Raw genomic sequence first — 12,682 nt, 5'->3', positions numbered from 1 at the left:
ATCACGCCGATCGATTCAAATTCCCCCCTCATTACCAGGCAAAACGAGGCCTTCAGGATTTTGCGCAGCACTGGGAACCGGGATAGCCTTGGTGGGTGTCAAAGCCCTTGCGACACCCTCGTCGTCTTTCTCTTTGATCGGGTGCAATGGGCAGGTGAGAATCGGCACCTCCTCCATCCTCGGCAGTGCCCACACGGTGACCTAAAATTTACACGAGAAATCCTCTTCAGCTCCATTAAATGCAGTCGCGGTACTCGGAACGAGATTGGGTAGCCGGTGACTCATCTGCTGGTTAAAAGTAGGCATTCGTTAGTGTCCTCGAACCACCAGAATAGAACCGTGGATGGTACTCCGAGTACGTGGACGAGAGAACCACCATGCGAATTACATGGACAGTTCGAGGAACATTGACCTCGCCTTTATCGCGAGTCGAACGCGTCATTTCGAACGTTCCCAGCTAGCTGTTGCTTGCCAGAGAATCCCTGGATCGATTAAGAACATCTATCTTCATCCAAGGAGCTTTCGTACGTTTTAACGCCAATACAAAGGACAATGATTTTTATTAAACGAATCTATGACAAGAACGAATCCTCATATGTGAAACGATATTAATGGAAGGCTTTACTTTTCATTTTCCCAATTGATGACAATGTTCCTGGATTAGGGTAAGTGGGTGATTTAAAACGATAACGGGGGGAGGGAGGTTGTTAAATTAATTTCTTTACTTTTATGGAATTTCCATCGCCGTTACCAGCCAAGGGAAACGTATGCTCCACAGGGGATTCCCGGAACTTTCTCAGATTTTCCTCGTTATGGGGCACTACTCTCGTCACGATGTAGCTAGGATCGGTGCCGTTGCTCCTGGACCACCAAGCAGCAACCTGGCTGAAGTGAAGCCGCGAACGAACTGCCTGATATAGTCCGTAGTAATTCATGGTCTCTGGACTCCTGGGGGTGTAATATGGTTTATTCCACTCGTTAATACGATTCCACCGAATGTCTCGGCACGATCCGTAGTAAAATTATCTCATTGCCGCCGAGTAATCACTTACTTGCTGGGAACGACGCAAACGCACCAATACTCCAGCAGCATCTCCGACGCTTGTTGCCATGGTGAGATTGATAAGGACGGCACGGTGCAGATCGGATTCTTGTTCGCAGATTTGGCCAAACCGCATGGACAGTCGCTGCACAACACTACCTCGATGCACAGGAACGTACCAATTGCAATACGGTCCGCGATCTCTCGAACGAGCACAAGATACCGATCACACTGGGCAGATAATACGAGAAACGATATAAAAGATATATATATATATATATACCTGACAGAAATTTCAAATGATGCGTCTTTCGCGCATTACATTCCTAACGGTTCGATTCTACTTTTGAAAGGAAATGTACGCGTTGGTAGGAACAGTTACATATGCATATAAAGAAGATCGCAGAGACGATTCTGTTACCAAGTAATTATCTTCTTCGCACACGTGGTCGTTTGGCACCGTCTGCATAGGCGCTGCGCAATGTGGGCCCTCTTTGTATCCACGTGGAGGGCCCTGAATCCTCCCTTCGCACACAAGGACTCCAAGGGCTCGGAACACGCTAAGAATGCCACCCCGACCGCCAACCCCATTTGGGCTGGGAATGCCTCCTGTCACCGCACCTAGGCAGTGCATACCTGCAACGGAGAAAACGTTGCGCCATTAGTAAAATGCATCTCTTCTGGAAAATTCGTTAAGCGAAGGAAAAGGGGAAAGAACGGGAGACGAAGATAAACGCTCGGGGTAATGAATTGGTGCAAAGCGTTCGACGACTGAAATAACGTTTTTCCATCGGAAACTAGCACGAACACGAACCTGTGCGCATTCTCCTTCTGTGGAAGCAATTTCCAACGCACTGCAACAGGATCGTCGACATTTTCGAGAGCTGCCTCTCGGGGGAATGAAAACTGGAACGATTCGCGCACGACCTCCGCTATCGTTAATCTTAAGCGCGCCACCACGACGGATCATGCTTCGAGCCTGGCTCAGGTACTTTTCTCGCGACGTCTTTATCGGAGAAACGTACTTTGCTCTTCGAGTCGGTCATGCTCGCAACGAAAACCGACATGCGTCACCTCCCTCTTCCTCTGTGAATCACGTCGAGTAAAAAAATCTTACGTTCATTACGTACTCCTGCTTCATTGACTCATTGCTCTATTGAACCCTACTTCATCGAGTGTCCCACGGAAATAGAACCCTGTACCCTGTGCACTCTCTTTATCTCAAACCAGCGATTTTCCTCTGTGAATGGCGCTAATCGCTCGAACGTTCAAAGAAAGAGCGTAAAAGTCATAGGAGCTGAAAATCGCACTTGTACGGCATCGAGATATCGGCGGCTGAACAGAGATACGATGGCCAGGCTTTCGTACGGTTTTTCTCGTTTCTTTTCACCTGACATCCGATCCGAGATTTCGTCGTTCGTCTTCTGCCGGTCATTATGTAAAGGTGAATACGCAGGAGGGCGATGGGCATTATTTATAACTTTGCCCGCCGCCATATGCGGCGAAAGCGACCAACCGGATTGGCTTCCTCGCCGCTTTCCTCCGAGCGTTTCAGCATTCGAGCGAACCAGCACGGAGTACACTCGGTTCCTCGCTGCTTATCCGCCGATGAAAAACGCGAAAATCTCTCCGGTAACGTGCTTTACTCTTCGAGGAAGACGCGATAAACTCGATGGAAATTATCTCGTAAACCTTGCAAGCTCGACGAGAGAAATATCTTGTCCAGGAACGTCCTCCTCCGCGCGTACTTTCCAACTAGCTGCTGCTGAGAGCAGCTATTCCTGGCTGTTCAATCCAGGCGAAATCTCTCTTGCGTTTTTCGATGCCGTTCACAGTCACTTTGGCTCTACGGAGGAACTTCTCTCTTCGTTTATAAAAAAGTCTTTCGAGCATCTGCCCGTTCGTCAAACTCGGCACGTCGCACGCGTGCCAAGGAAAATAAACGGCAGATTCTCCGAGTGGTTGAAAAATCGTTATCCGGGACGAGGAAAAAATCATTCGACAGATAAGATCGCGTGGAGCACTCTCGAGGAAACAACGGCGGAAAAACCAACGAGATTGCACCTGAAACGTTTCCGCAGCCTGCGGAAATTTCTCACACGATAACACCTCGGTAACCGCAACCCCCGCAACAAATTCCCCCCGTTTATCGCGCGGATCTGTTGCTACATATATAATTTGAAAAGCAGAGGAAACGATTACACCCGGCACGCAGCCCCGACCCGCGATTAGGCAACGCGAAAAGAGTGCCGGGGAGTCAGAGCCAGTCGGAGCGACTCGTGCGAGCACGACGAGGAATTTGAATAAAGAACAGCGCGGCACCGGCTCTCACACTCGCGTCTTTCACGTGTGTCGAGGGTCTGTGTACAAGGGAGAGCTTGTGGGGCTCCACGAGGGTGATCGTACTCGGGTGTCATGCGCAAAAAGTTCGCAACCCTTGGCGAAGTCCTTTGAGAGACGCTATCAGGATTAAGAGGCAACCTCTGGCGTCGGGATAGATTTTTCGCGTAAACGGGAAAACAATTCGATCCAATCGCCATCGAGCCGGTTCGAAAATCCTGCGACAGATCGAACGCTCGTCCTTGGATCTCGATCCTGGCACGGTAGAGAGTATTCGTCGCCTTAAGTGGCATCGGGGTCTTGGAATAATCTACTCGCGACAAAAAATTGCTTTATACCGCTTCTAATCGCGTCGTCCGGTAGTCTGGAAGAGCCGATAATCTGTTACTGAAATCTTGTTAGCACCGGGCACTGTCAGACTTTTCTCGTATAATTAGTCGCTCTAAATCCAGCGGAGTAAGTCGACCGAACCGTGACGATATCGCGGTTCCTGGTAAACAGCGTTCTTAACCGAGGCTACCCGAGAGGCTGGTTCTTAAACGATACGATGATGGAACGAGGATGAAGCTACATCGCGTAATCCGGCGATCGATCAGGGATGAAAAGGAGACGGGAATTCGCTACCTCTCGAGATAGCGATATATCATATTCCTTTCGAGGAACAAAAGCAGACTCTGCTCCGAACGGTTCGGCAGCGGTGTCCGGTAAGAAACGAGGAGAAACAGTTATCGCGTAGCCAGTGCGACGGTGTAGAAAAGTAAGTTCAAAGCACTTGCTTCATTTCGGAGCTTCGTGAGCGACGATCGGGGAGGCTGGCAATTTCGAGCAAGACCCGAAGAAGCGACTCAAAGCGAAAGTTGGATCGCGCGATCAAAGAGGCGGGTAGGGTTTCGGGATGGTCATTGGTCGAGGGGCAAATCGTTCGAACCTCGAAGAAGACCTTCGCAAAAGCAAAGGAAAGGGGTTGGCGTTGCGGAATAAAAAAGGCTGAGGTCGTGGAAGCTACCAGGCGTGCATCAGCGACGCGGGAGGCTGAGGGAAAGGGCGATGCGCTCCTGGTGCAGCACGGTGTGAATGCACCGGCTGGTCCAGCTGAGAAAACACCGGCCTGTTGGCGCCAGTATTATCCAGCACGGAGTAAACAAGCTGCGGCAATTATTCGGGCAAACTTACTTTCGCGACTGATCCTTCTACTTTCTCGGATCAAGCTGCCAACGCGGTTGCTCCCGATCGCGTCGACCTTCGTTTATTCCCAATAAACGTCGCGCGATCCTGCCACTGGGAATCCTGCGAATAATAGCTCGTTCGTTGGGAACAATGGGGAAAAAAAAGAGAAAGCGGAGAAGGAAGCGCATAAGAGCGAGCCTTTTGGAAACTCAATGGCAACTCGGTTGCAAAATCCTTGGCTCGCGCGAAACGCGAACTTGGAGAAGTTGCACGAGCGTCGGGGAAGGTTTTACAATGCAATCGGCTAACAAACAAGCAGCCGTTATTAGTCACCAAACGACTATCAATTATCACGATCCACATGTCGGCTATTACAGACGGAATTGCTCGAGCAGTTTGGTTGGCTGCGAAGCAAAGCTATCGCGTTCTCGGAGACCGCGGCGTATAGGAGGAACAGGGAGGATCGAACGACGCTGTTTCGAGACGATAAAGATTATCGAATGGGTGTCGTTGATATAAAAGGTACTGGGAACTTTTATGCACGACTTCTGCGTAAGATAAGCGAAGGAAACGTCTCGCCACTGTCGGTTTACCGTATTACATTTCGATAGAAGCTTTGTCGCGCAGGGCCCCCGGTCGCTGTTCGCTCCTCGATGATTTGCGACTCGTTAAAGGCGAGCTCGTCTTTTTCGCGCAAAGCTGCTTTTGCCTTAACGAACGAGATATATCGCACGGAATACATCACGCTCGCTGACCGATCGAAGTCCCTGACAGCAAACCAGACGAGACGAAGTATACGCGGACAACGCCAAGTGCGCGTTAACTTCTGCATATACGCGACAACGAAGCGTGAAATTTACGGTTGAAACGCGTGTGTAAACGCATTAACAGAATTACACGGCTTCCAGAGCTGCCTACTAATTCCATTAACCAAGACGATTTTTCCTCTCTCGTATCAATTATTCCCTGGCATAATTTCCCTTCCCCTCGTTGTTCCGATAACACGGATAGCTGCTAGCTACCCTGTCCTCGCTCGAGTTTCGGCTGTTTCCGAATAATTTCGCGAACACGACGCGATCGATGCGATCGACATCCAGGTTGTCGAGAAATCTTGACACCGATTGGAGTTGCTTTCATCGAACCAGCGAATATCCAGCAATTTCGAATGCAATGCATGGAAGCCGAAGTAGAAGGGAGAATTAAAGGTCGCCCTTGCGCGATTCTTCGAGCAGACGGACTAGAGAACACATGGTGGAAATTGAGACCACGTTGTTGCCGAAATAATTGGTCACAATCAGCGACATCCGGCTAGTCAGGGAGCAAATAACACGAGAAATTACAGGTTCCCGACTATGACAATCCATCGTAATGTGTAACAGTAAAATTTGTTACGTCTGCGGCGTCATTACGCCTTATTGCGGTGAGCTCGGCCCGTCGCGGTGCTGAATTAGAAAGCGCGTTTTTGCAGACGGATCAGGAGCGTACATCGTTAGCGTTTCATTAACGAAACGGCAAGCTTCTCAGGGGGCAATAAATGTCTCGCGATTTAACAAGCGTTCAGTTTTTAACCGGATACGAGGAAAGCCAGGAGCAGGCAGCTGGTAAAAAATGCAGAAGATCCGTTAGCCGGCTAGTTGTTTTATTCCCGTTCCCGTGTAAACTGAAAGCAGCAAATGGCACAAAGGCGGCGGCGCGCTCGCGTTTCCCTTTCATTTTGCACCGTCAGCCGGAAGCTTTTCGCGAAATCTACCGGCAGGAAAAGAAATTTTTCCGGAACCACCCGGACAAGTAATTAGAATCGAGGAAAAGAAACCGAGTGAATTAATTTCAACCACTTGCGCGCCGTTTCAACGGCTGTTTACTCTCCTAACTCCATCTTCCAGTCCCCCGTTCCACGCTCTTTTTCCTTCCCTTTCCTCTTCTCCTCTTCTTTCTTGTCTCTCTATCGCGAAAACTCCTGCTCCGATACTCGAAACACGGTTAAATTTATGCCGCGGATACACCCGTTGCTCAATGAGATCGCTCGAATCCGATATCGACGCTTTTCGCGCAGACAACGAAGATCAGTGCGCGCGCGACTCGAGCAACTCGCGATAATCATGAATCGGCGAATCGTTTCGAACGGGGACAAAGACGTTACGAAAAACGCTGGAGAATCTCGCAACCGCGATTCCAAGGCGTAGCAACGCGAGCTTATCACTGACCAGCCGGATATATAACGTGCACGTAAAGACATGTTTTTCTCTCCTAATCGCTCGTGTTTACACGCTCGATGAAGGAAATCATTGATCAGGACGAGGCCGTCTTCTGTTGCCACCGGTCCGTTACCAATTAGCTCGTTAACATGCCTCACAATGCGCTAAAGCCGCACCTCTAGACACGCACATCCCGCACAATAAACCATCTGTAAATCCAACATCGTCTAACCTCTGAGAACCTAGCCGCTACCCTCTCTGGAAGGTCGAGCCAGCCTCGTTTGCAATTTCTTCCGCATCCCGTTCACTGTTTCCCGGCACTCCGGCGAGAACGGTCAGCCATAACGACGTTTCGTTATTCTTGCTCGAACGGACCACTTTCCGCAGGATAACGGATCACTCTTGCCTCTAATTTCAGAGATTCAGTCGCGCTCTAATCGGGAACGGGAATATCGGGGGAGCAATAGAGAGCAACGATAAACGCGATATTCTCTTTTACGGTCGCGAGCATTTTCCCGGCTCGCTTCGAGTCAAGAGACGAATATGTACCGTGCAATCAGTCGCGAAGGCTGAAAAGGGTAACGATTGCGAACCATCTCGCGAAGCAATCCTATAAATCTCCTACGTCGCGCGTCGACGAGCTTTCCTGCTCGGAGTAAATCCGAGGGAACTGGAAATGGTGATTTTCTTATTTCCGTGCCGTATCCAGCCATCGGAAGATGCCGCATAGGAAATCAGAGGTGTCTGTTGATCGCGGGGAAAAAGAACACCGGGAGGAGACATCCTATCTGGACGGATTTGAATACCTCTTACCCTCGACGACTTTATCTCCACGGATGGGAGACCAATGGCGACCGGAATTATTTTATACGCGAAAGGTAATCGTCGGGATCTGACGTGTTCCGTGTACTCCAAGAGTTTCTTTAGCTTTTTCCCGACCCGATAATTTTTGCAACGCGATAAATTTAAGGGAACCCGACTTCCCGACGACCAACGAATCGCTGTCGTCATAACGTAGCCTTTTCTATCCTCCCTTCGTCCTTCGAGAAAAGGGTCGTTGGTTGCTGCGTCTAGACGCGGTCGACTCACCCCTCTGATTTCGGGGGATTGCCAACGCGGAGGTTGAAGAACCCTGGCGGCATCGAAAAAAGCCAAACCGAGACAAAGAGTTGCTGATTACGCATGCGAGAACGAAGAGGAGTTGGTCTCCGATTAATCGAAAAACCCTCGCAAGCGAGCTTTCTGTACTCGTACCACTCGAATTATTTATCTATTTTTTCGTTCGCTTATCGACACGACGAGCGGACTTATTGCTACCTTCGATTGGGAAAAAGTTTCGTCGTTATCACCGAGATTAATATATCCGAGAGAGAGATTGTAAATCTCTTCGTTAGAAAGTGTAGCTGTTTTGTTATTTCGTTTCTTCTCTTTCTCTTTCTACCTCACCCTCTCGCTCTCTCTCTCTCTCTCTGTCTCTATCCGTCTCTAAGGTACGAGGAACAATTTTAGAAAGAGTTATGTTAAGCTAGAGCGACACACGGCCACGCCGAGACAGATGACAGAAGGATGGTCGCAACACCGGTTTGCTATTTATCGCTGTTATGGATTCGGGAAAATAAATTGCGATACCGATCGTAATAAGAGCTGACCCCGTTCCTTAAATCGTGGTATTATTTTTATAAACGCTTGATAGCCTCCATGATTGGTTTATTCTCGATTTTACGTCTCTACCCGAGCTTCTTTTTATCCCCCTCACGGTTTCACGGTCATTACGCAAAGCTCGAAACCAGTTATCGCCTCTTCCCATTCGATAGCATAAATTACGAGCCACTCTGGCCGCATTTACGCTTTTTCTTTTTGCCGCACGATAAATTCCTGGTCTGCGAAACTATTGTGCAATTCCACCACTTTTGCTGATTCCTCCGCTCCGCGCTATTTCGCCAATAATCGCGATAATTACGCCGGAGTCGAGTCATTCGTGTCTTTAAATATTCGAGGAGACGGGGCTCGCGGGAAGAATCGCGACGATAACGAGCAACGAAGATAAACGACTATTTCACGCGTCGCGAAAAAATTCACGTTTTCGCGAGGAGACTCGCGATTTTCAGTGAAACTTCGCCAAGGATCCGAGCAACGGGGGGACAGAGAAATGCCCGGGTATCGCACGGAATTAATTCTGCTTTCCAATTTGACACGATTGCGTAACAACGACGACAACGATGACGACAACGGTGATGAACAGAGAACGTCGAATCCGCTCCTTTTTCGGCGGCTTGCAAAGACAATGGGCCGGTGTCGGGGGTTTTTTATTCGCAGAGGAACCGCGCAAAGTGCCTGTTTCGGCCGTTGCGAAAATGTAGCCCCTTTTACGGGGAATAATGGTCCGAGAAACGGACTGTCAACAAGCAGCGTGCGTTTCCATTGATTGCCTCCCGGTGCAAGCGAACAGCTCGGCCCTACAGACGTACTAACCGTTCAGGAAACCTAGAACCCGCTGCACCGGCCGGACTGCACCTTGTTTTCTTTCGTCACGTGCACCAAGGAATACAAGCCCGTGGCTGCGGACGTGACACAACAACAAATTTAAAGGGACTACAAAAATCTCCGATGCTACGAGCCGTTTCCAACGCATCTGCCCTTAGATCCCTCCGATCCCTACGACTCGGCAATTAACCTCTAACGTCGGTGCACGCTCGAATTTCAGGTGTTCACCTCGGACTCCGCCACAAATTTCTATCCTCGCTTCTTACTTCTTACTATATCGAGCGCCGAGGTCCAGGATTTATCACGAGCCGGTGAGAGAACTCGATGAAACAGACGTTGCTCTTAGCATAATCCGTTTAATCTCGTAACCATGCTTCTCCTCGCGGTACACGCAGCGAACGGGCTTGAAAAGGGCCATTCTTGCGGGCACCGCCTTATCGAGTATCACGCTAAATTTCATTCCGTTCCATTTTCGGTCGTGACGTGCGTCAGCCGTATAACTTAATTACACCAATTTGCTTCTTGCGGTCGCGCAAACAACGACGCCCTTTCCGTTGCTTCCCCGACTCGCCGAGGCCATGGAACGGCGGATGCGACAGAGTAATTAAAGGAACGACAAAAATCGCGATCATCTCGCTCGGAAACACCGATTCGCTTCCTCTCGGAGGCACCCACGAGTCAACGACACCCATTTCGCTTTTCGGGGTACGGCTAGTTTCACCGGCGAGACTCGAGACTCGACGACAGTCGATGGTTAGATCCCGATGGCCCTTTGATCGATGGCGGCTATCGATTCGACGATCTATTGGAACTTTACTACGCTTTCGTCGACACGGGTTCCAAGATATTCCTCTTTCCGGTTTAAATAAACGAGAACGAGATCGGCAAACAAGGCACGGTGTGTTGGAGATAACGAGGCGTCCTTGCTCGTACAGCGATTCGTGTTGTGCTTTCGATACGGGCGAAATTTACGCGTGTACGTCGTTTTACTTTGATTTCCGTAAATTCGATTATCCGAGAGCACGGTGCGCAGGAAATCTTTACGGATAATATTTTCTCGCTGTCGGAACGATCCGATGCTTAATGGCTGGCTCATTATGCGGTTTATGGCCCACACGGTTCATACGGGCACCGTGTGGGTTTCGAGAGCGAACCTAATACCAAACGATCGAAAGACATCGGCCTCCGCCAACCGAGTTTCGTCCATTACGATATTATATGCCGCCTCTGCGGGGAAATCGTCGTTTACGCAATTACTTCGCATTTACCACGAGCTTTCCTCCGACTCCTCTTCTCAATCGTATCACCGAGCAATCAACCGCGGACATTAATCACGAATCGTCGCGATAAAAGGGAAGAATTTTTGCACCCCCGCCTGTCACCGATTACCCCTCGCTCGCGCTCCCTTTCGGGCCATAAATAATTCCTAGGAAGTGGAATAATGACGGCATCGCGATAACGAGGAAAGAAAATGCAATCTTCGTTCGCGAGATATTATTACAGGGAACAGCCTCGTTCGCCACAATTGCAAACAGAGGAAAGGTTCAGATACCGGGAGAACAAAGTACAATGCACTCGGGAACACTTGCTCGGGAGCCTGGCTCGCGAGGGATGAATCCGAGAGATTCGACTGGAGGATTCCTCTGCAGCCTGGTGCTCCCGTGCTGAAAGGGGCCTCCTCGATCCAACAGGCCTGCCGAGAAAAAGTCCAAGCAACCCGACCAAACGCGGATCGTTGCGCAAGGCGAAAATTTCATCCGCGAAATGCCAGCTAATGACAAATCGAGAATCAAGTTGCACCTCGGCTAGCAGCTAATGGCACACAATGCTTCAGCCATCCACCTTGCGAATGACTTTCTATTTCCAGAAGCGTTTGAGGGTCTCGCGTGTGCAGCTGTTGCACATACGGAATCATGTATATTAAACAGCCGTGAGTGAAATCCGCGCTGAAAAAGCAAACGGTCGGCCATCCGAGTCAACGATGACCCTAAACTGACACCAGAGCTAAACACTCTAAATACCACCGGCAAAACTCCGCGCTCGAAAGTATACACGTAGTCGGCTGAGCAGTCGGAGGTATAAATTTTCGGGAAATCGTGGTGAAACTACCGAAATACGTGTCGAGTTACAACGCGCGTTTGCTAGGGCATTGAGATACTGCGGTCGAGAAAGGAAAAACCAGTGTCTAAACTAAGACGTCCACCAGCGATTCGAGTATCCACCTCGTGAGCGAGCTTCTATTTCTATTTCCAGAAACACGGTGGACATCTCGAATCGGCACGTCGTCGTTCAACCTCGAGCTCGTCGAAAGCTCCTTCCACTCGTTTCCAAACGAACAACACACCGTTATCGTATCTAGGAAAAGACGAAGAAGAAACAGAATCTAACACACGACCGACCAATCGCACGAACCGTGTACCAAGTTCTCGAGTAAAGCCTCGTTGACGCAACTGGTTAATAATTTTCCAAGCGACGAGGTGACGCAAACGCGATCACCCCGCTTTCCTTCGGGTAGAATGGAAATGATGAAAAATCGAAGCCAGCAACGGAGTGACGTAATGGAACAGTGAGAGTAGATACCGGGAGACCTCAAGCTTCCGTTCGTACTAGATTTCCGTTTATATAACGTCCTGGGTTGCGACCGAGCACACAGTACACCGTTCGATCGTTTTCCCAATTCGAGCTTCCAGCTTCCTTCTCGAGAGACCTTCTTGAACGTGTCGCAGACGTGTTTTCGCGCCAGGTTTATCGCCTCGAGATTCCCCACCTCGCGTGAAATTCTGCGAGTAGGAGCTTAGAAGGGCGCTGGGAGTGATCCCCGGATCGGAGTGACGACTCGCGCGAAGGATTATCGCCTCGAGATTGCACAGCTCGCGCGAATTTCAGCGAGTAAAAGCTTCGATGGGCACTGGGAGCGATCCGGAGCGGAGCGACGACTCGCGCGAGGATTGCGCGGGCACTCGGAGGTGCAGGTCCCGTGTTAACTGGTGAAAGAAATGGTCGGGGCTGAGGTTGGAGTGAAAGAGACGAGGTGAAAGAGCGGTCCTCTGGATATCGTGTCAAGGCTAATGTTTATCGATCGAATAGTAGATACACGCGTCGGCTGCTTATCGACTCCGCTCGCACATCGTCTATTCCGTGTCCTTTTTCCCTTGCCCGGGTGAAGCTCGTCGAGGCCTCTTCGTCTCGAGGTGGTGTGACAGTGTCGGATCGAAAACGAGCGTTTCCACTGTGTCACCCGAGCGGAAGGCCGATTCGCAACGCGGTTAACGGTGAAATATAATTTATTCGCTGTACTCGAGCGTAGAGGCGAGCTCGCCGCACACGCGTCGTGGAAACGCGCGTAAAAAATCATCGGGTAAATAAATTCGATCTGGCACTCTCGGTTCTTCCTGTTGGAAAAAGAAACACGATGAAACAAAGCCGGTCTATTGGTAATAAACGAGCCATCGAC

The 12,682-nt window shown here is 49.9% G+C and overlaps 1 protein-coding gene across 2 annotated transcripts in view; it reads right to left on the bottom strand.

Annotated features, from left to right (window-relative positions):
- atos (atos homolog atossa) overlaps positions 1–12,682 on the bottom strand; it is a 34,895-nt gene that overhangs the window by 9,343 nt on the left and 12,870 nt on the right. The window contains exons 2-5 of one of the 2 annotated variants that reach the window (XM_017911275.1): positions 1,464–1,678; positions 1,053–1,273; positions 726–948; positions 36–201 (exon numbers count right to left, since the gene is read on the bottom strand). In XM_017911275.1, the coding sequence (XP_017766764.1) occupies positions 36–201; positions 726–948; positions 1,053–1,273; positions 1,464–1,676 (823 nt within the window). In that variant the 5' untranslated portion in view covers positions 1,677–1,678. The remainder of the gene's footprint in view (positions 1–35; positions 202–725; positions 949–1,052; positions 1,274–1,463; positions 1,679–12,682) is intronic. The other variant, XM_017911276.1, reaches the window with a different exon arrangement.

The sequence above is a fragment of the Eufriesea mexicana genome, unplaced genomic scaffold (assembly GCF_001483705.2).
Source record: "Eufriesea mexicana isolate 0111107269 unplaced genomic scaffold, ASM148370v2 scaffold124, whole genome shotgun sequence".
NCBI classification, from domain to species: domain Eukaryota; kingdom Metazoa; phylum Arthropoda; class Insecta; order Hymenoptera; family Apidae; genus Eufriesea; species Eufriesea mexicana.
Note: the sequence above shows the minus strand (reverse complement) of the source record. Positions and strands in the feature narration are given on the sequence as shown.